The sequence below is a fragment of the Endocarpon pusillum genome (assembly GCF_000464535.1).
Source record: "Endocarpon pusillum Z07020 unplaced genomic scaffold scaffold2726, whole genome shotgun sequence".
Taxonomy (NCBI): Eukaryota; Fungi; Ascomycota; class Eurotiomycetes; order Verrucariales; family Verrucariaceae; genus Endocarpon; species Endocarpon pusillum.
The window spans coordinates 1-21,994 of record NW_006916229.1 but is presented as its reverse complement, the minus strand read 5'-3'; the positions used below and the strand labels follow the sequence as shown (position 1 = coordinate 21,994).

The following is a 21,994-nucleotide window of genomic DNA, read 5'->3' as shown; positions in this document are numbered from 1 at the left end:
AGACTTGGTGAAGACTGAGTCTTCTACCACTGAAATCTCTCCACTCATTTCACCAGGTAACACTGCAAAGATACAAAGAGAGGCAACCAAAGAGTCAATGATAGCTCTCAAGGAGGGCTCCACTCACCTTGATTACATGCTCAGCCTCTTCAACTACTCAATCTCGTTACAGAATCGTTTTTGCGAAAGGTTTGTCCCTTTTACCAGAAGCTAAGATGCCATTGTTTGCGCTTCTATCAGCACGATTTGTCTCTAGGTCTCTCTCTCTCACCCTATGCATGTTTCTACCATAAGGTCCGTGATTTTCCTCGCGGCCATCAGTGCTTGCCAATGAGAATATGGCAGGAAAGGATGGAGTACATGTCGCACGTTCTTTAGCCCCCGTGCAGGCTGCAGACAACTTATTGGCACTTTCTGCCATCCTCAGGTGGGAATTTCTCGTGAAGCGGATTCCCAGCCTTTCACTATCGGCGTTCCCACTCAGCTCAATTTTGGATCTGTACGACCAGATGCCAGGGTGCTACCGACCCCGTTGACATGTGGGCTGTAAATGGACACGAGACTCAGAATTAGCGAGACCAAGGCCACCAAACGCATACGCTAGTCCAGAAGTTGACGTACTAGAGCAGCCAGCCACAGAATCTCGACCAGCGATCAGTAGCGATCTGCCTACCTACCGACATTCACAAGAGAAAAAGAGCAGTGTTGATATAATGGTCCCGACAACATCGAGGCTGGCAAAAACCTCGAGCGGACTCTCGTCACAAAAAGCTGTTCGGAAGTCGTACCTCAGAAGTTGAGGATGGAAGGTTCTACAGCTTGCACCAATTCTAAGTGTGCAGTGCCCCTGAAAGCTATTTGGTGGCCTACATTACGGCAGATGCCGAACACGTTCCATGGCCGGGATCACCAAGGTCATGCTAGCCAAGGATAACTCCAATCTGCTCGAGAATCCATAAAGCTAAGAGGAGGCTTCTCATGTACTACGGTATCAGGCATAATTAATGTAACCCGCGCGCTGGTAATAGGGTACCAAAACGCCTCCTTTACAGCTCCCATAACGCTGTGACCTCGCTGCCGCTATTATACACCTTCTTGTTGATTCTACGCGTTCTTCTACTGATTCTGTCTTATTCTACGTCATCTATGCTATCTACGCCATCTACTAATTCATCACACTTTACAATGCCAGCAAGGTGCCATGGAGTCGTTGATGCTAATGGAATGCACACTTGAGACTGAGCTGTATAGACTAGTCCTAATCAACGGATTTGTGGCGCTTTACCTTGGCATTTACAAGCTGTTACTAACGTGCGAGTGACATTAATTATGCCTGATACCGTAGTATTTCTGCACTCATGCAAGCCATCATAGCATCGTCTGGCGAACAACGTGCTTACAATGCGCGGGCAACACCAAGATCTATTTGTGAGAAATCTGAACCTACACTCCAGTCAATGTTGCGTGTACCTATTATAGTTCATGGAAGAAGGCCGCGGAAGACCTTTGTAATTTGCTGGCGCACCCTTGTGAAGGTTTAAGGGATACTCCCTAATGCGGGGTATGACAGGTATCAATGTGGGGCCGGAATGCGGGAGGGCGGGAAATTTACTACTACGGTACCGGGCAGAAGTTCCCATAGCTCGGCGCTAGTAGGACTGACAACAAACGACTCTGCTAAGCCTTAAGAGGTTATGTGGGATTGCTGCCACCAACAGTTTTGAACATGGTCCAAAAAGCTTCTAAAACATCAATGTGGCGCTGTATCAGAACCAGCTGTTACTACCACGCTACAGGCCGAATTTTTGTACCCCCCCTTGCTGAAAACGTTAGTATCTGTACAAAACGTACTACGCAGCATTAAGTATAGATGCCTACGAAATGGCCTAAATTGGACTAGCGCTACAATATCAAGTTTTTACTTTCTATTGACATCTATAATTGCTTGCCATCTCGCCTGCATCAACTGAAGCAGCTTCTTAAGATAGTCAGAAGATACAGCATCCTATGAAGCAACAACAGCTGCCGTCTTATCATCAAGCTTATTAGTATTCATGCAGAATTAGTAGAACGCGTACGGAGTAGAATGAGCAGAATTTGCAGGATGAGCAAAATTGTTGCAAAATAGCGGCTGGGATACTGACAGGGTGTGTGTGTGTAAAAAACACGTTTGTAAGATATTTTGACCAGGGGGGTACAGAAATTCGGCCTGTAGCGGCAGTAGCACTGAGCTATGAATACTTCTGCCCCCTACCGTAGTACTACGGCCAGTACCGGGCGGAAAGTATCCTTAGTTAGCACAGCACTAGTATCTGGGCATCAAATCACTTACTGATCGAGATCCCTAAGCTCATAATGATCTAGCTGTATGGTATCAGGCCATCTTTGGTGGATATTACGAGTAACAAAAGAAGATTCTGGATCATGCGGTGGCGGCGTATCATAACTGATTGTTCTTAATACGTGCTAGGAATACTTCTGCTTCCGAAGAGAAAGTTTAAGCTGTTCCTTACATCTCCACGATCTGCTAAACCGGATTCTTGGTTCTACAAGTGGAAAGATTGAATGATGGATACCTGTTTGGTGCCCCGCGCGGAACGACTGGTGGAGACGCCTGAGTGTCATCCAGGGTGGGCATGGTATTTCGCCAAATGCCGTTTCTGCAAAGCAATTATTGCATGGAAGATTGCATCGTTCTACAATTTCAAACGATCTGCATAATTTCTAGCCAGATGAGGTACCCATCAACAGCCATATTGAACCTATTACGTATGTTCCTTACGGCCTCCCAATCCAAGAGTCCAAGGACATCTGGTGTTCGAACCTTACCTTTCATGTATCATTTTGCATCCTCACTGAGGAGATGTCTCAGAGAACACGAGCTTCTGTGACGATCCTCCCCACAAAGTCAAAATACGACCTTAGAGGTACTCTGCCGCTCTGCGGCTGCGAAGGTTGACCAAGGATACAATGATGGTCAAACACTATTGAGCATCGTATCTGTACACAGCCTACGTTGTTCTTATACACGCCTTAAGCTATGCTGCATTTTGTTGCTATCCTTACTCTTGCAGCATCTCCCTAGCGGATCGATGAGCCGATCCGACCCAATGTCTTAAGAATTGTCGAGGCCTTCGTATTGCACAAATTTCGCTTAACCATGTCACCATGTGTTTACTCAACAAGAACCTGGATTGTGAATTCTTGTCAAGGCGGCTCTCGTCCTCTGGCCCATCCTCCATGACCTTGGCTGCATTCTGGCGGACGTGTGTTCGATGCTGGCCTTGAAATATAACTCTCCAAGGTATCTGATCATCCTGCATCTGTGAACATGCAGCCCGTCCGTTGTGTAATCTCAGAAGTGTGTTCCTAATCGTGGCTCGGATCTCCACATCTTCCTGATCATCGTTTATGTGTGGTGTGAGGCACATATGGTACTGGATGGCTGGCTGCAGACCACACGTTGTAGCCACTCAGTACTTTGGCCACCTTTCGTATCTTGATGGGCTGTTGGGTGCAGATGGATTATTCATAGCGCCGTGCTCCTCTTCATGAGGCTACCGTCCATGCAATATCGTCAATCAGGGTCTCGGCTCGCAAGGCCTTTGAGGAGTTCAAGATCTAATAATATTCAGCTAAGACCTTGCTATGTTGGCAACTAGTGCACGTCCTATTTGAGTATTAGGCCTCAAGGGGCGTCGAGAACCGTTCGGATGGCTTTCTCCTCCTTTCCCCATTTGTCCAGACTTCAGAAATAGGAGAAGCAACGGAAAATCATGCAGCAGTCAAAGGCGTCCAGGGCAGCCTCAAGGGATGCGTCGAAATCGGAATGGCCGCAGACCAAAGCCATATAAAGTGTTCGAGTCTTCCCTCTGTCTTCTCAATTTCTCAACAGACATTCACTCCATCTTTCGCTCTAATAAACAAGTTCCAAGCACATCAATCCTTTACCGAGACTCTAGCCTCATCACCAACCAAAGATGCATTTCACCAAGTTCCTTGCCCTTGCCGCCGTCTTCGCTGGCACAGCGTTTGCTGCTCCTGCCGCTGATGCAGACGCCACTCTAACAAAGCCCACCAAGCCAGCCAAGCCGCTGCCAACTTTCGTTAGCCAGAGCAATGCATGTGGCAACAATGTTACCCCTTATTGCTGCAACTCGGACGGCTCGGGACAATACACCAGCTGCTATTCCATGAGTTAGTCCTTTCGTTTCCCCCAGCGGCTTCTTCTCGTCAAACTCTTCGAGCGTCCTCATTGGCATAGCCACCTGTACACTTTGATATATGCTGACCTACTATGATAGCTGGCGGGTCTCAGTGCTCAACTACCGTTGTCTGCTGCAACGCACAAAACGTAAGTTCTTCCCCTCAACAGTGTCTCTGATATTTGCCTAAACATATAACTAGAGTATTCAATTCTGTCTTGGCAACGTCAACGTCGTCCTCAAATAAGCATGGAAAACACTTCAACCTCGTATCCCAGCCAACCAACCCAACAGAGCGATACAGACAATAGGGTATCATCAGCGGGGAGGAAGGAAGTTTGCCAAGGAAAATCTTTGATACGAGCATTGAGGAGCGCTATCTTGACAATGTTTGCGGCACTTCTTTGGTGGATTTTTCTCGTGGATTGTAGTGGTTCTATGCGCTCATTAATCATTCAATAACCATTTACATGAGCTAATAACACTCTCTTGTTTTGATCCAGCAGTACTATATCGTAACAACGACAATTTTCACAACTCACGTTATAACGTTTCCCTCCCCCATTCCACACGTCCCTTGTTCAGCAGTACCACCCGTCTACCGGGGTGATTGGATCAGGTGTCGATATAAGGTTAATGATGCTTGGCTGGAAAGGCAAGCCGCCTCCTAAGTACATGTAGTGAGGTGGATGAACTGAATTCTATCTATTCTGCAAATTCTATCTAAGAAGGAGGAGTAGGTTAATGTACTAAGGTGCGCAACTTGAAGTATGTGATGCTAAGGTCACGTGCTGCTAAGAGGATTTGGCAGTACGCATACGGCGAATTCTATCTTATTCGGACTTACCCACGTATGCCTGGGGTAGGAATATTAGATTGGCTGTCCTTATGTTCTATCAATAACCTATTGACCCCAATGTCCCAAAGTATTCTTTAAGTCAAGCTACAGCCAATCCAAAACCAATCCGCTGCGTGGTCCTGGAGAAATGTAATTTTTGCTGGCAGCCTTCACAAGTAGTTAGAATCGTGACACCACTTTTATTCCAAGCAACCCTAAACATCGAAAACGTGAATTCTCTAGAACCAGATGATGAATCAGTTTCTCATGGTGGTAAAATCTCATTGGCTTCTTCAAGGTTTACAAAGGAACTTGTGTTAGGTTTTCATGGCAGCAATTTCATTCAATTCAATTGAAGGCCGAAGCCAAGGTCTTGCGCACCTTTCCGTAATAAAGAGAGTTAAATGGCCTGAAAAACTTAGTTAAATGAGAAGGCCAAATCCTTAGCTGTAAGCTGTATGAGCGTAGTTTTTGCTACGTCGAATCCCTACTATTTGTCTGCGTTTACTTGGCCAGTTCCTAACTTACTAGTAGTGCAGTTACAGAGCAAACTTCGCTGTACCGTATAGCTTATTTTGTGCGTATTTCTACGCATACAGCGCCTTAATAATACAGCTTGTTTTCTACACACTCTGGGAGGCAGGTTGACATCAGCCTTAAGATTTTTTCTTTGGTAAGGATCTTGCGCTCTACCGATCGATATTACCCGGCAATCGGATATTGGGGGATCGAGTTGTCAATAGTATATATTGTATATACACTGTCCTGAAGACTTAAGAACGCTTTTACTCACTTTACGGAAATTAAGGAATATATTACCAAGTAATATTTCAAAGAATGGGGAGCCATTGTACTTGAGAATCGAGAGCTTGATCTCAACAAAAACCTCAATCACTCCATTAACATACTCAACTGACATGTGCATCACACCCCATGTGCATCACTTTTAACTAGGACTGGTATCTCCATGCCTATCAAAATCTTCAAGACCATTGATTTCAGCTCCCGCTGTTCCGCGAATATTCACTAAAATCAACACAGCCATGGGCTGAACGACCAGAATCAAGCAATGTTTGCTTGCATAATTCTTATTTATACCATTTCTTTCTCCCAACGGCACCAGCAAGGTTCAATTGATAGAAATACGCTCTGAGCCCAGAACGCCAAGCAATTGCTGGTGCACATGGGGGTGTGGTGCACATTTCAACTGGGTACGTTACATGACTAGCCTCGTTCAACTTATCACACAATAGACTTCTGAGATATTTCTTCTCTCAAGAATCTTTACGAAATTCATGGGTTGCACCTTCACCTGAGCTGCAGCCCGTGTTCTTGAAAGTCCGTGCTTACGTACCGGAATTATCGTGATTTTTGACGTAGCGTCCGATTGTCGTCATCCATGCAAAATGCAACCAGAGAAATCTATTTTTGGCCGCGCGTTCTTGGTACCTTGCGGCCCGCCCTGCAGCGACTCCAAATCTCAATTGCGCACCGCAGAGGATATTTCTCAGCTCGAGAGGAGGGATTTGAGGGATAAGAAGAGTTGGATATCAGCGTGGATAACATAAAAGGAACTCCAGCAATTGAAACAAAGCCACCAACTTTAAAACTCGCTTAAATGTCTCAAACATTTGTTGCAGATGGCGACACCGAATCGGCCCCCGCAACGCCACGATCGCCAGATACTCTGGACTCTATTTCGGCCCTCGCACGCTTTGAATTCGAGCCAGGGAAGAGTAATGATGGTACCAAGGTGTTAATGGTCGAGTGGGAGGACTACAATGAGGCCAGAGGCGCAGAGGGTCTCTGGCAGGTGTCGTGGTCAGGGAAGACAACCGTCCTGCCAGCCGACGAGCGTACAGCCGACAACGTCAGACGGTTCTACTTCCTGCTTCCTCCAGGAACCAAGATTCCACCATATGTGACACTCACCTACCAACCACCACCGAAATCAGCTTCCTCGGTGAACAAGCCCCAGCATCTGAGGATCAATCCTTTACCAGCCATCTTTCCTCCCGAACTTGGTGTTACGGCAAGAACTAGCGGCCGGAAGGGCGTACTGCATACCATATGGGCCAAGAAACGGCTCCAAGTCTTGGACAAGGAGATTAGACGTGAGCAAGATTTCAATCTGGAAGGCATTGCCCTCGAAATGGCACTTTCCGAAAAAGAATGGATAGAAACCAATTTTGGCGTTATATCGAAGGTGCCGGCTCTGGACATCTCCTCGCTTCCAAAATATCCTGGCGGTCCAATGAGCCCTGGTTTGACTAGCCCAAAGAGTCCGGGCGGAAGGAGGTTGAGTGAGAAACTTAAGGGCCTAAGTATTGGGACCAGTGAAAAAGATTTGGCTCAACGTACAGAGGGTATAGTATATCCTGTATAGCATCGAATCTCAATTATACTGATTCCGCGTCTAGGTGTGAATACTCCCAGCCATGATGTACATCCTTTATCTCCAGAGTCATCGGATGTCGCTTTCTCCTCGTTCAATTCCTTCCGCCGGACTCCGCCAAATGTACCGAGTTCGACAGCACAGAAGAAGATCTCTTCCCAGGCGCCACCTGACTATGTCAAACGTCAGCAATCCATGGCATCCATCCCTTCGATCAACTTTATGTCAAGCCTACAAGAAACAGACGAAGGCGATGAGCTTTTCGCTAAAGCACTGAGTCCACGCACGCCCGATGTAGCGAAAAGTCCATTCTCTTTCTCCAGCCAAGAGACGATGCCTTATACGAGAGCAAAGAAGGACGGCAAATAAGCCGATTTGGCAGTTCACAAACGAGGCATCCTTATGCATACGGAGAATTTTCGTTGACGTCAGGCATAATTCTGGGCAAACATTGTGTTCTATATTCATAGGGTTGACAGTGCTACTTTAGGAAGAGTGCCGGCTTGATTCGCTCGGGTAACGTCTTTCAAGTGGCTAGCAAGGATTTGCTATGCTCAGCACAGAGTGATTCATCCCTCCGTCCACTTCTTTGCGCCAGACAGTTTTCTTTGCGATTGAGTGCAAGGATGGTGTGCTGAGAGTCGGAACCTTGGAAGTCAACCTCTATGCCAGCCATGTGGTTCTACTGCTCTTCCACGACTGACTACGTTTCAAATGTCTGTCATTGGCTACTTACCGCAGCAGCAGTCAGATGGACAGGCTACTCATCTTATGGGTGGAAACCCCGAGCAGGCCTATCACCACCTGGCGCCTTGTATGACATCGTCCTACACCATAACTATTCTGGCTATGTTCAGTTTGCCCAGAACCTGAGTGGCGTGAAAACCGTGACTACCGGGCTTTTTTTTTTGCAGCACTCAGTATATTTCCAGTGTTGGCTATTACCTCGCGCTTATGCAGCACCTCTTCTGGGTCGACAGGATTCAGAGCAGAAACAATGTCTCGGTGGCGTCATACAACCATACTCAGATCCTGCATGGGCATTTAAGCCACAAGGCAAGCGAAGGAGAATTTGGTGTATATACGGGCGAGGTATTAATATGAAGTTGTGCCATTCGGCGATGATTTGAATATGTTGGCGGTAAATATCTCTACGACTCATAGATCCATTCTTGATTGTTCGATTGGTGCCGTAACTTGTCCACCAATACCCAGTTTTGACAGTGTCGCAAAGGAGAAGAAGATGTGTAGATACTTGAGTACAAAATTTCGTACGATATGTCTAAAGAGGACGTGGACGATTAATATGGGCTTTAATAGTAGTAAATATCGCTCGCACAATTTCGCCGCTCAGATTGCCAAGCCGGTTCCTCGGCGGTTTCAGTTTTGGACTTCCTCCAACCAGAGATCACCAATGAAAGAGCATGTTGGAAGCAGCTATGTGTGTCAGGTGTAAAACACCTCCCTGCAATATTACCTTTCCACTTGGTTGTCCTGGCAGTACAAATCAGAAGGCTTTGCCGCGGACGACCAGAATACTAGGAATCTGCCTGGTGGGATGATGACCCTGATGTGACCTCCGTCAGCCGTATGTAATGGAAATGGCACCATATAAGAAGTACAGCATGATCTGATTCTATGCATGATCCTAAACGCTCCTTTTGGTTCATCGAGCTTGCAACGGAGCTGATGAGAGACGACTCTCGCCATCGCCTTTCATATCATGGCAAGCGATGGGTTTAATGGCGATACCTCGCTCATACCCTTTGGCAACGCCAATCGCCAAGTCGTGCTGTAAGGTCTTCCAAATCTTGTTTTGATAGTTCTTGAGGACATGGAGACTTACTGCTGACCTTACCAGTCGCAAGGACACATCTGTTGTGGTTTACGATCATGCCTCGAGGGAGATGGCAACACTGAACACAGAACGTGACGTAGAACTTGAACATGCCAATTGCCCAACTTGCCATCAACCATGGCCAGCGCACTCTACGGACGAAGAAGATGTTGCAGCGATATCCAGTCCAGATGTAATCGATCCCCAGTACTTTCGCATGCTCAGCCACACATTGAATGGGAGCCCCAAGTCGTCACCTTCTACATCACCTCGGAGACGCTTCTTGCAGTCCTTGACTTCACCGAGCAGTGCCCGATCAGATCTGCCCTCCGGCGCCGAGTTTGTGGGAAGCTCGCCAGCACCCACTGAAGCTCATGGTATTTCGTCGTCGGCATTTAGCCAAGACTACTTTAAAAAGTTCTTTGTGGAGGAGAAAGTGCTTGGCCGTGGTGGAAAAGGTGTGGTATTACTTGTTGCACATGTTCTAGATGGTGTTCGGCTTGGACACTTCGCTTGCAAACGTGTTCCCGTGGGAGACGATCATGAATGGCTCAAAAAGATTTTAACAGAAGTGCAGACGCTACAAAATCTTTCTCATCAAAACTTGGTGTCTTACCGCCATGTCTGGCTTGAGGATGTGCAACTTAGCAAATTTGGCCCAAGCGTGCCATGCGCTTTCATCCTCCAACAGTACTGCAATGGTGGTGACCTTCACAACTACGTCTGTGGGCCAGCTAAACCATCTATAACCACTGCAGAGCTGAAGAATCGTATTCGACGAAGGTCGAAAGGTGGGACTGAGAGGCCCGATGATGTAGACAAGCGGAGAAAGCTTTCTTTGGATGAGATTTATTCCTTTTTCAAAGACATTACATCCGGTTTACGCTTTCTACATGCAAGTGGCTACATTCATCGGGATCTCAAGCCTAGTAATTGCCTTCTGCACCAAATGGAGGGAGAATTAAGAGTTCTCGTCAGCGACTTTGGTGAGGTCCAATCAACAACAGCGATCCGGAAATCCACCGGTTCGACTGGCACCATCTCCTACTGCGCCCCTGAAGTCCTACGCAGGGAGTCTCCAGGTGGTCCTTATCAGAACTTTACAGTCAAGTCTGATATCTTCTCTCTTGGCATGATACTCTATTTTCTATGCTTTGCTACCCTACCCTACCGCAACGCCGATGTTCTTAATGAAGAGAACGAAGATCTCGACGACCTGAGGGCCGAAATACTTCATTGGGAGGGTCTCGACGAACAAGCGCACAAACGACCTGAACTGCCCGAGAAACTGTATGTCTTTATGCGAAGACTACTTGCAATCAAGCCGCAGCATCGTCCCAGTGCTGGAGAAGTCGATCATGCCATCCGAACTGGAGTTGGGCTCTCAGATTTCTCGTCACCAATCGATCCGGCGTCTTCTTCCTCAGACGAGCTTACTCAGTCGGATCGCATTACACTGATTGATAGTCCCAGGCGGGAATCCGCTAGCACTCGCCTTTCTACTCACCGTACAGCTCAATCCACATCTATAGCCCAACGATCTCCGTCGCGACTTCGTCAGCTATCACGGCCAGCAACTCTTCCAACCGGACCCGAGCATAATGATACATCCAATAGAGCCAGAAGTCCTCGTCAGCAGCTTGTAAGGGTCTCCTCTCCTACCCAAGAATCTAGCCATGAGTTTCCTGCGCCGTCGCGTCACGGCTCTTGGGACGTTGCCGCTTCCGAGCGGGTCCCACTACTACTTCCTCCGCCGGCTAGAAGCCATCAACTTCCAGCCTCACCAGCGTTCCTCAAGTCCTCCACTTTTTGGTACGGTGCTCGAGTGTTGGCGCTTTTGGCAAAAATGATCTCGCTGTTAAGCGCCTGTGGAGAACGAGCCGTCAACCCTGTTGTTGTGTATCCATTGTTAATCGCCGCAATCCTTGAGTTCACAGCCCCGTTTTATTCTGGCGTGATCCTTGGTACAAGTATAATTCATACTTTGGTACTGGTCATAGCTCTAAAGAAGCAGACTCTTTGCGTGATTCGCCATGATACCGCATTCTGAATGCACTGGAACTGACCCTGAAAAGTTTGAAACTATGCACGGCGCTATTGGCGTCAGCTTATGGAGGCTACTGGCATCAGCTTATGGAGGCTACTGGCATGGGAGAGGCTGAAATTTCAAGTCAATACGACGGTCGCCATGAAGAACTTGGTGTGCATCTCTTCGCCGGCTTCAGGCGCCGCTTTAATTCTCCGATTAGGGAGGATAGAAAATATATAGGAAAATCTTATCAACAAGAAATTGTAGTCTCTAGCATAGATTTTGAATGTACTACGTATTATCTATTGTGGTGTGCTGAGTCGTCTTCACCTGTGATTCGGAATGTGGAGATCCAGAACGTCATTGCCAGAATTCGTCAACTCATCCGACCATTCGGGCGAAAATAACCATACTGGATCATAACATTCAAAAAATGAATAATGGTAGTTGAGAAGTTACGAAAATGAAGCCGTCGCTTATTGAAGCACCAGAGCACAGTCCCACGAATCACAACGCTGGGCCTAATGCCCAACAAGCAGAGGTTTCTAACCTAACTCTTCTGCCGCCTGAGATCCTTCACCAAGTTCTGACTCACCTAGAATGTCCGGCCCTCGTCTCCTTGATCAGGACCTGCCGACTGCTTCGTAAGCATGCCGAAAGCGAGCTTCTGTGGGCAAACCTGATCCGCGAATGCCTACCCAATTTCCCAGACAGTCCATATCCATCACCATCGTTTCGATCGCTGTACATCGCGCACCATCCTTATTGGTTCTTACCGAAACATAGAGTATGGTTCTCGGACAACGCTCATACAGGGAAGCTTGTACTGGTCAAGTATGACCCAAGGAGAGGTTCCATAGAAGGGTACAGGCTACTAGGAAGCAGGGGGGAAAGCGCATTTCAACATTGGTCATTCGACTCGGAGGTTATCATTCATTCATTCGACCCTATAGTGACTCTTCACCATGATCGTCCTGTCATCAAGCTTGAGCACATCGATCCTGCAAGGCAGTTGAGGCGTCAGGGGTGGTGGGAAGGAGAAATACACATGAAAGTTGGAAGTGATGCGCATGACAGTGTTTTCTCGACCTTCTTCTTGAGTCGTGCGCTACCAAAACAGCTTCAGGATCCAAGTATGGAGATGTGGCCACCAAAATTGATTCCCACGCATGAGAGAGTTCGGAGTGCCTCACAGGACAACTTCCATGGATGGGGACACAAACCACAGAAATACGAGGAGATCAGTACCAAGACGTTCAGGCTACGAACGTGGATGCAATTTTCTGTGGGAGGGTCTGCATTTCGTGTCAGGATGGGCGAGGAGGTTTCGACTTGGAGCACATTAGACCCCGACTTATACACACCTACGAAGGAAAAGCCCTATCAAGGAATCTGGGTAGGAGATTATGCTGGGCATGGATGCGAGTTCCTGCTGGTCACGCAGAGAGAGACCGTGCAAGGTGAAGCATACACAACACGAAATCGAGCATGGAGTAGGTGGAATTCTGATTTGCCAGAAGACGAGCCTGACACGAGAATCATCATGGCAAACACGCCCCACGGCGAAGATCGTGTACAGGAATGTTCCAGTTTCAAAGGTAGGATTGAAGCAATCAAGCTGACGGGTGATGTGAATGTGCCTCGAGGAGAATACACCTGGATTGCGAATGACATTGGCTCGGCTGGCTTCATTCGGGTAGCTGAAGAAGAGCCTTTCCGGGGAGCAAGGGTTGTAAAGAGTCGAGCGCATATAGCTGCAAGAGGTTTCCAGGATGGTTTGTCACTACTTTGTCGAGCCTTTTTCTTGAATCTAATGCTGATTTGTTCATATAGATGAGTTTGTTCCTTCTCAACTGATCATGATCTCACACGACAGACTGGCGCAATACTGGGTGCCGTTAGGACACATCTCATTCTACGAGAGGGTTAACATTGACAGCTTGATCAGCTCCAGCGGACGCACGGCAAGGGAACCAGCCTAACAACCCAATGATTGGGTCAAAGTGTGTGCGGTCCGATCATGGCAGGTGAATGCGAAACGATCAGCGACAATATGAATAGCTGCAGGTCCCTGAGGGACAACCTACCAATTAGAGCAGAGACGTGTTTACTGATGGCAACCTCGGAAAGGACTGTAGGCTGAGATTCAAAGTGTTCATAGCTAGACAAATATCCCCTTTGACAGCTGTTGTTCTCTCAATGCAGATGCCAGGCGAGGGCCAACCCAGAGGTTTCATGTATAACTCCTGCTCCATTGCGCCGTTCGTATGCTGGTCTTCCCATGTGTGCAAATCCAGCTCCCAACAAGCATAGCCTTTCTCATCTCTTCCTTTCGAACCAGGAACTACTCCCCATGACCGCCACACTCTGATCCATCACCCACTCTCCCATCCCAAGATATTTATCCACCCAGTTCTTGAGCTCTTTGCTATCTGATATTTTGTCCGAGTTGAATCTGGGACTACGCGTTAGTTAGTGATGCCTCCAACCAGAATACTGAGGTTGGAGTTGGAGGAATGGATAGCGCACGTCAGGCCTGTACTCCGTTTCACACCAGCGAGGAATGCCGATACTAAGATTGCATCGAAGGCGTAGTGGGTGAGTCGACCAAGCTGTAACCCAGGTAACTTTTGTTAGCCATTCGAACGCGGGTGAAGGAAATGCTCCGGAAGAGAGCGATGGCAGCATGGATCCCAGAGGAAGATGTACGTACAACCATGACTGCAACACCGTACAAGCCTTATAGAGATGATTTTGAGCAAGACTGGCTGTTTAGAATACTCATAGGCTGCAGTACGGTGATGTCGCCTGCGCTGAGCAGCCCCATGTGCACCATCTCGGCTTGTCGGGGCTAGCTAGGGCTATAGTATCCCGCTTAGCCTTGCCTTATGAACACCAAGCCCGGGTAATCCAGTCTTTGTTCCGCAAGAACATTGATGCGGACAGGTGAAGCTTTACTCCTTACTAGCCCCGTACCAACCCTTCGGTCACTCTTTCAAAGGTGCAGGAAAATCCGAGGATAATTAGCCAACCGCTCCTGCTGCTCCAAGCACCAGCCTTTTCGGGCCCCACCGTTCCACCAAAGAAGGCGACCCGCCTATCAACAGCTCCGCCCTGAGGCTAACGTCGCTTCTCCGTGCTCAACATCCAACGCATACCTCTCCGCTATCCAGGAAAGAAAGTGCCTGTACCACAGCACTTGCTAGCGGTAGCTTCCACGAGCTTTAATCCCTGGAAAGGGATTTCTTTTGCAGACAACACTATCACGTCAACAACAGCTTTACCCTCAAGACGTATAGTAATGTTGTCCTCGGAAGTGTCTGCAGTCCGTTTCCATTGACCTGCAGTTCCAGAATTAAACACTACTACTACCTTGACCTACCTGCACCCTACCATTTCATCTTCTAGCTCTTCACTTTCTCAAGGATTGAATCGCAACCGTTCTCCCTACTACCACATCATACCCCTTCATCATGGCGAACGCCCTGGAGCATCTTGCCAACCAGACGAAGCTGGAATGGACAGCGAGCTTGAATGTTGATTTTCAGCCTGAGAAGAATTACCGCCGTACCTCTATCATTGGTACAATTGGTATGTACATGGCACCTGAACCTCCAGCTATCGTACTGTGGCCAACTTAAACCACGCAACAGGGCCGAAGACAAATTCAGCGGAGAAGATTTCGATGCTCAGAACTGGTATATTGAGCTTCATACATGAGTTCTATGGCAAGGCTTGACGTGGATCTTCTCTAATAGCTGGCCTCAATGTTGTCCGCATGAACTTCTCTCATGGCTCTTACGAGGTTAGCCTGAGCTTCCTGGGGAACTCGATGATGAGCTGATATGTATGAAGTACCACCAATCCGTCATCGACAACGCCCGTGAGTCTACGAAGCAACAACCAGGACGCCCTTTGGCTATTGCCCTTGATACTGTGAGACATGATTTATCTTCAAACGAGCAGTATTAGGGCTTTGCAGGCACTGATTAGGATTGTAGAAAGGACCTGAGATCCGCACTGGCAACACACCCGGAGATACCGATATTCCGATTCAAGCTGGTCTTGAGCTCAACATCACGACCGATGACAAGTATGCTACTGCCAGCGACGACAAGAACCTGTGCGTATGCTACCAAGCCTTTAAGCTGGCGAAGCTAACGCTCTAAAGCTATGTTGATTACAAGAACATCACAAAAGTCATTGGCGAAGGGAAGCTCATCTATGTTGACGACGGCATCCAATCTTTTGAAGTCCTCAAAGTGGTAGACGACCAGACTCTTCGAGTCAAAGCTCTGAACAACGGCCAAATCTCCTCGAAGAAAGGTGTCAATCTTCCAGGCACAGATGTTGATCTACCAGCCCTGTCCAAGAAAGACCTTGCTGATCTCGAATTTGGTGTGAAGAACGAAGTGGACATGGTGTTTGCCTCATTCATTCGACGAGCCGAGGACATTAAAGAAATTCGCAAAGTCTTTGGTCAAGAAGGAAAGGAGATCCAGATCATTGCTAAGATCGAGAATCAACAAGGTGTCAACAATTTCGACGAGATCTTGAAAGAGACTGATGGTGTGATGGTTGCTCGTGGTGATCTGGGTATCGAGATTCCGGCAGCCAAGGTCTTCATCGCTCAGAAGATGATGATTGCCAAATGCAACATGGCCGGCAAGCCCGTTATCTGTGCCACGCAGATGCTCGAATCCATGACCAACAACCCTCGTCCTACCCGTGCTGAAGTCTCCGATGTCGCCAATGCTGTTCTCGACGGTGCCGACTGTGTCATGTTGTCGGGCGAGACTGCAAAGGGTAGCTATCCCAAGGAAGCTGTCAAGATGATGCACGACACTTGTTTGTTGGCCGAGGTTGCCATACCTTATGCGAATCTGTTCACTGAGCTTCGTGGAGTCTGTCCGCGACCATGCGATACCGTCGAATCTGTCGCCATGTCTGCCGTCAGTGCTAGTATGGAGCTGACTGCTGGTGCTATCTTGGTGCTGACTACAAGGTTTGTAATTCGAATACCCTCTAATCATCTGGCTAACGTACCACGGTAGCGGTACCTCTGCTCGCATCCTGTCTAAATATCGACCCGTCTGCCCGATCATCATGGTTACCCGGAATGAGCGTGCCTCTCGATATGCCCATCTTTACCGTGGGGTTTATCCATTCTGCTTCCCAGAACCTAAACCAGATTTCGACAAGGCTGATTGGCAACAAGATGTTGATAGGCGTTTGAAATGGGGCATTGCACAGGCCACCAAGCTTGGTATAGTGAAGAAAGGCGATGGCATTGTCTGCGTCCAGGGCTGGAGGGGTGGCATGGGTCACACGAACACAATACGTGTTGTGCCTGCTGAGGAAGACCTGGGACTTAAGGAATGACAATCATCGGTAGGAGAGATTTTCCATACACCGACCAGCTCAGGGAAGTTCACATGGTCGTCTCCTGTCCCATCACCAATTCGAATGTCTTTCCAATGATGAAGCTTGTCTCCATGAGAGAATCTGCTCATGACTGTTTGAAAAGCCCTGTTCGCATGGCTACGCACTTGTCTCTCCGGTATCGGACTCTATAGACCGAAAAAAGGAACGAATTGAATGGGCTTAGCGATGACAATTACATGTTCCTAAGGACAGAGTACTGATAGATAAGAATGAGTTCCTCCGTCCCACAAAGATTAGTAGTCTCCTAGACTTCGAAGCAATCCGGGTATTGCAAGTGATCGACCCGGCCAAGCCTTAGCCAAAGATTTCCTTTGCGTTCAAAGGTTTTGCCCATCCTAATTGGAATTCTTTCCTGCTGCTGCGGAGTATAACGTGAAATTAAGAAGATTTGACATTACCTGTGGAGAACTGGGCTCCCAAGTCTGTCATGTCGACATGACCACCACCGCTGTCCGTGTAGGCATTCTACTGTAAAAGGGGGCATTCTAGTATGAGGATATATCTCAACATGTCTTTTATCTACTCTCTCCCCCCTAGTTCGTTTCGTTTCTTCCCTTTGGGTCTGAATGATGTGTGGAAAGTCCTAGATTTCATTCGAGTCGCGTTCTTCGCGATAGATGAGTTCGAGAGGATGAAAGGTTGATAGTATCCTGTGAGTGGCGGTTTAGGTAAATTAATAAGAGTTCTTGCGAAAATTGACGTTGTTGTGGCCCAGGTTCGGATCGTTATATATATATCGATTGGAGATCATGACGCCCGGTGCAATAAACAATCGTGTGCTAGTATTTACTTGTACAGTCAGGAGATGCTGTCATAGCTTGGGGCTTGATAGATTGTGTTCGATGCCAGTCTTCATTGGTGCCTGGAGAGCAATTGTTTTTCTGTCTGGTTCTGGCTCTGATTATGTTTGATTTGAGATGCTTTCTTGGATAAGTATATTAAAATAAACTCTATGATTCTTCTAACGACTGATGTCTGATAAATGAGGAGGCTGCACAAGACGCACGGGCTTTGCGGGCTTCGTACTGCCTTGATGGCTTCGTAAAGAGCGCGAAGGCGTGGGTGATCTTTGGGACCCACAAAGCCCTGGCTGCTTCTTTTCAGAAGTCCCTTAGTAAATGCGATATCAGACGGACTTTGTGGTTGTTGAAATGATCCCGGATAACCGGCGTGGATCAGCTTTTCCATGCATTGCAGGAATATTGAGCTCGGAGACACCGAGATCTGCTGCGATCTCCCTTGCAGGTATTTGTCTCTCAATAGCCATAACGATGCTGACAAATGTGAATAGATCAAAAACTCCACCAAGATCATGTAACGCTTTTCGTCGCCAACCTGCTGCTTGTTCTGTGGCTTTTACCCGTGAAGATATGGTCAATTTACAGTACTTTGTTCAGCTAGAGATGAACTTGTAAACGTACTGAGAAATGGGATGCTATTAGCCTTTTCCCGTTCTACTGACATTTGTAGTCAAATAGATCAGCATCCAATTCGAAGTCGACTTGCTGATAAATAAGAGATTATCATGCCAGAGCAGCAACCGCAACCTTTGTATGATAAGGAATGCTGTGGGTGCATGTTGCGAATCGAGAACAGTTTCCCTCTCTGTCCTAGAAAGTCTACTCAAAACATTATTGGCCCGTCCGAATACTTGTCCGATATTGTTGCTCGATCCAGAAGTGCGTTCGGCTGGTTGTAACAATTGGTGAATCTGATACGGCACAGTTGATGCAGTGTTCTTGGGTAGGGTTGCATACGAACACTGGCCGAACAATTCTTGTTTTGAGGCTAGTTCAGAGTTTCAGGGGTGAAATGGCTGGGTAGTGGGCACAGACCTAACCAACCTATCGATTTTCCTACCACCTCCTCCTTATTGTGGCCCGGATTTGATTCCGAACTCAGATACTGGATACACTCCTGCAGCGTGTCTTGCACGAAAGCAGCAAGTGTCGAGGATGGCATCTACTTTGCCACTGGGCAGCCTATTTTCCGTGCCTCAATCACTGGACCATCGCCCATAGTATTCATTTTATCAGCTTGATACAGACGCTGTGCCAGATGTTGTGGCAGCCGAGATGCGTACGACCAAGGTTCTCCAGTGATAGAAGTTTCATTACCGATTTCTATGGCCACCGCTCCTCAACAATACTACAAGGCCTGTAGAGCATCCGTACTCAAGTGGCTCTGGCTTTCGTGCATCGCCGGGAGATAGTTGGCTGTGAGACTTAGTGTATGTTTCGGTTTCCGTTTTGTAAACAACGATTCACACCATACCTATAACCCTGGTAAGAACCAGGGCATCCTACCTCGAATTGCCCAATTCAATCCTACCTTCTTAATCACTACCGATATATACACCTTTAGAGCAAGACATATTACATTCACACAGTACTACTATATCCTCTGTTCTTGTGCTTCGTTAGTTTTGTACGAGCCGATATGGGCTGTGGCAGCAGCAAGAAGCAGATCGGAAGCGATCTTCCTCAACGCAAGCCTCCTTCATCTGCACAACTATCGCAATCCTCTGCTTCATCTGGACAGCCACCGCAATCCTCTTCAAGAGTTCCTTCTTCTGCTGGTGCTGCTGGTGCTGCTGGTGCTGGTGCTGCTGGTGCTGGTGCTGGTGCTGCTGGTGCTGGTGCTGCTGGTGCTGCTGGTACTGGTGCTGCTGGTGCTGGTGCTGCTGGTACTGGTGCTGCTGGTGCTGCTGGCGCTGGACAGCCTTTGCAGTCCTCGCCCCAGCAAACTCCTGGCATTTTACCTTCGTCTCAGCAGAAGTTGCAGCCCTTCCCAAAGCCACAGCCAAAGCTCTCTCAACGAGTGTCCCCTCCAGCTGGAGAGCCTGTGAGGCTCTTACCACCCGGTAGTCATTCGGCCGGCCCGCAAACGTTGTCTGCTGCTCATATTTTCGAGCAATTGTCAAGGTTTTGACCTGGCATTTGATTCCGTCCAGAAAAATTTGCGCTGCGTCTCTTGCTTCGAGTCTATGTGATGTCCGTCCCGAAAATCTGTGGCAACCACGGGCTATTCCCTCTTCTCCTTCGAGCAAGGAACATCCGAACAAGGACTGGAGACAACTTCTCGTCTGGGCCGAGGTCGTTCTGCTCGCTTGACACTTGAATCCTGTCGTCCAGCCTTTTTCCGTCCGGGTAGCGATGGCGACCACCAGCTCCTTGAAGGCAACAACCTACCTGCGCTCATACTCAGCCTTAACTATAACCTACCTCTCTTCATTCACAACAGGCAGCAGATGCAGGTTAATGGTACTCTCAATTCCGTACGTAAAAGTAGCAGCCTTCTCATTCCGTTGTGGCTTTGCATCGTATTGAGTCGAGATCTACGAACCCAATACTTCCGGAGCCTGTCATCATTGGGGCGGTTGATGTCCGACAGATAGTGGGCCGTCGAAGAATTCTTGTTTTGATAAAAACGGAGAAGTGAACGCCAGCGGGCCTCGGCCCAATCAACGAACGAACCTTACCTCGGGCGCAGGTACTGCTGCGATGACGGACCCTAAAGGCGCAAAAAAGAGGTATTGAGAATTGTGAGCGCCGCGTTGTTAAACAGAAATGGCTGATAGGGACTCAACGAATAGACTCATTAGATAAACTCTATGCTAAAATGATGCTGAGCTTCGTTTGAATCTTTTAATATTGATTTTGATTATATGACATTCTCTCAGCAGGAAAGTAAATTTAATACATAAAGACTCAACTCTGTCAATTAGAATCTATATTACTATTCATCTATATCAGAAGAATCTGATGAAGCTCAGCATCACTTTAGTACAGAGTTTATCTAATCTCAATGCGTAGAAGACTTGTAAGGACTCTTTGTGTTCGAGAGCACGGCGCCAGCAGTTCTGCAGAACCACCAAATTTTTTGGCAAGAGTTTCGCAATGCACAGTACTTATGCAGATGTCAAACAGGTAGAAGAAATGGCTCTGTTCTCTCTCAAAAAAGGCGCACGGCGCGCCGAAGTACAGATTGCAGCGAAATTAGCAGCGAAATAGCGGCAGAAATTGACCAATCGAAAGCAGGCAAAACGCTGGGGTAACGCGTAGAAATAGCGTCTGACAACAGACTACACAGTCAGCGCACTGCAGACTGCAGCATCCAACAAAACTGTTGGCACAGGAGGATACGCTCGAATTCTGGCATCTGGGTAACGAGATGATGGATTCGCCATCTCAGCCGAGAAAGCGCACATTTCCAATGCAAGTCCTCGGAATCGCTCCTCACTAACTTAGTATGCTACTCTGGAGGAGGATGAAACTCATCTTTGCACTTTGCCATCTTATACACGCCTTTCCTTCAAAGTCTCGTCGGCATCGTGTCTCCCAACTGGACGGAATGGCAAGCCGCCTTTGCTCAATATCGGCACCCGTCATCATCATTGATGAGGCTCTCAAATTCCTGGGAAGGAGGATCTACGAGAGACCGGCAGACATGGAATCTTGGAATAGGAAGTTCGAAGCTCATGGAAAGGCGAGGCCTTCATGATCAAACATTATTGCCTTGATTTCATTTTTGGTTGGGAGTTATGGGAGCATGATGGTGCAGTGCAAATGCTGTTCAGATCAATACACATTGGTTGGCGAGTGTAGATTGAGTAGATCAAATAGAGAAATGGCACCGAGTCCTTTCAAGGTTGTATAATACATCTCGAAGTCATCTACGAATTCAGTCTCTGGCATGCGAACAGCTTGCAATAACCGTGCACTTCTTGCACTAAGCTTTGCAAGTAGAGACACATGGTTGTCAAACAGTGGTCCAGTAAGGGGCTTAGTCAGTCTGTCAGCTATTATCTTGTCTGTTGGGATGTAATTGATCTTGATCTTATTGTGTTGTACAAGGTCCCTAACATAATAATATATAATATCAATATGCTTTGATCGATTATATATATGCGGATTCTTAATAAGCACTAGAGCAGATTAGTTATCTTCTAAGAGGTTTGTAGTCTATTAGCTTTCTCCTAAGTATTATAAGAACCTTATGTCCCAGAGTAATTAAGCAAGCCAGATTGCTTATTTTAAATAAGTTAATATACTAATATACTTAGCCTCTGTTATTAATATAGCTATAAATTGTTACTTTTGGCTTAGCTATAATATTACTCCTTTTGCAAGAATAAAGACGCTACTAATTATAGACTTTTGATCTACTTTATTACTAGTATAATTTGCATTAAAATATCTTATTAAAGATAGAGTTTCTAATTTATATCAGATTCTTATATCCT

At 47.3% G+C, this 21,994-nt stretch overlaps 4 protein-coding genes across 4 annotated transcripts; all 4 read left to right on the top strand.

Annotated features, from left to right (window-relative positions):
* Positions 1-6,661: 6,661 nt before the first annotated feature.
* Positions 6,662-7,807, top strand: EPUS_07529 (uncharacterized protein; the record flags this gene model as incomplete). Its single annotated transcript, XM_007803767.1, has 2 exons — positions 6,662-7,409; positions 7,464-7,807. 2 exons carry the CDS (start codon positions 6,662-6,664, stop codon positions 7,805-7,807), a joined length of 1,092 nt encoding a protein of 363 aa, XP_007801958.1.
* A 1,354-nt stretch (positions 7,808-9,161) lies between these two features.
* Positions 9,162-13,286, top strand: EPUS_07528 (uncharacterized protein; the record flags this gene model as incomplete). Its single annotated transcript, XM_007803766.1, has 4 exons — positions 9,162-9,232; positions 9,300-11,239; positions 11,904-13,079; positions 13,138-13,286. 4 exons carry the CDS (start codon positions 9,162-9,164, stop codon positions 13,284-13,286), a joined length of 3,336 nt encoding a protein of 1,111 aa, XP_007801957.1.
* Positions 13,287-14,777: 1,491 nt separating this feature from the next.
* EPUS_07527 (kinase) lies at positions 14,778-16,686 on the top strand (the record flags this gene model as incomplete). The annotated part of the gene is made up of 7 exons (XM_007803765.1): positions 14,778-14,895; positions 14,958-15,002; positions 15,063-15,109; positions 15,160-15,240; positions 15,306-15,427; positions 15,476-16,309; positions 16,359-16,686. 7 exons carry the CDS (start codon positions 14,778-14,780, stop codon positions 16,684-16,686), a joined length of 1,575 nt encoding a protein of 524 aa, XP_007801956.1.
* Positions 16,687-19,188: 2,502 nt separating this feature from the next.
* Positions 19,189-19,680, top strand: EPUS_07526 (uncharacterized protein; the record flags this gene model as incomplete). Its single annotated transcript, XM_007803764.1, has 1 exon — positions 19,189-19,680. One exon carries the CDS (start codon positions 19,189-19,191, stop codon positions 19,678-19,680), a length of 492 nt encoding a protein of 163 aa, XP_007801955.1.
* Positions 19,681-21,994: the final 2,314 nt, after the last annotated feature.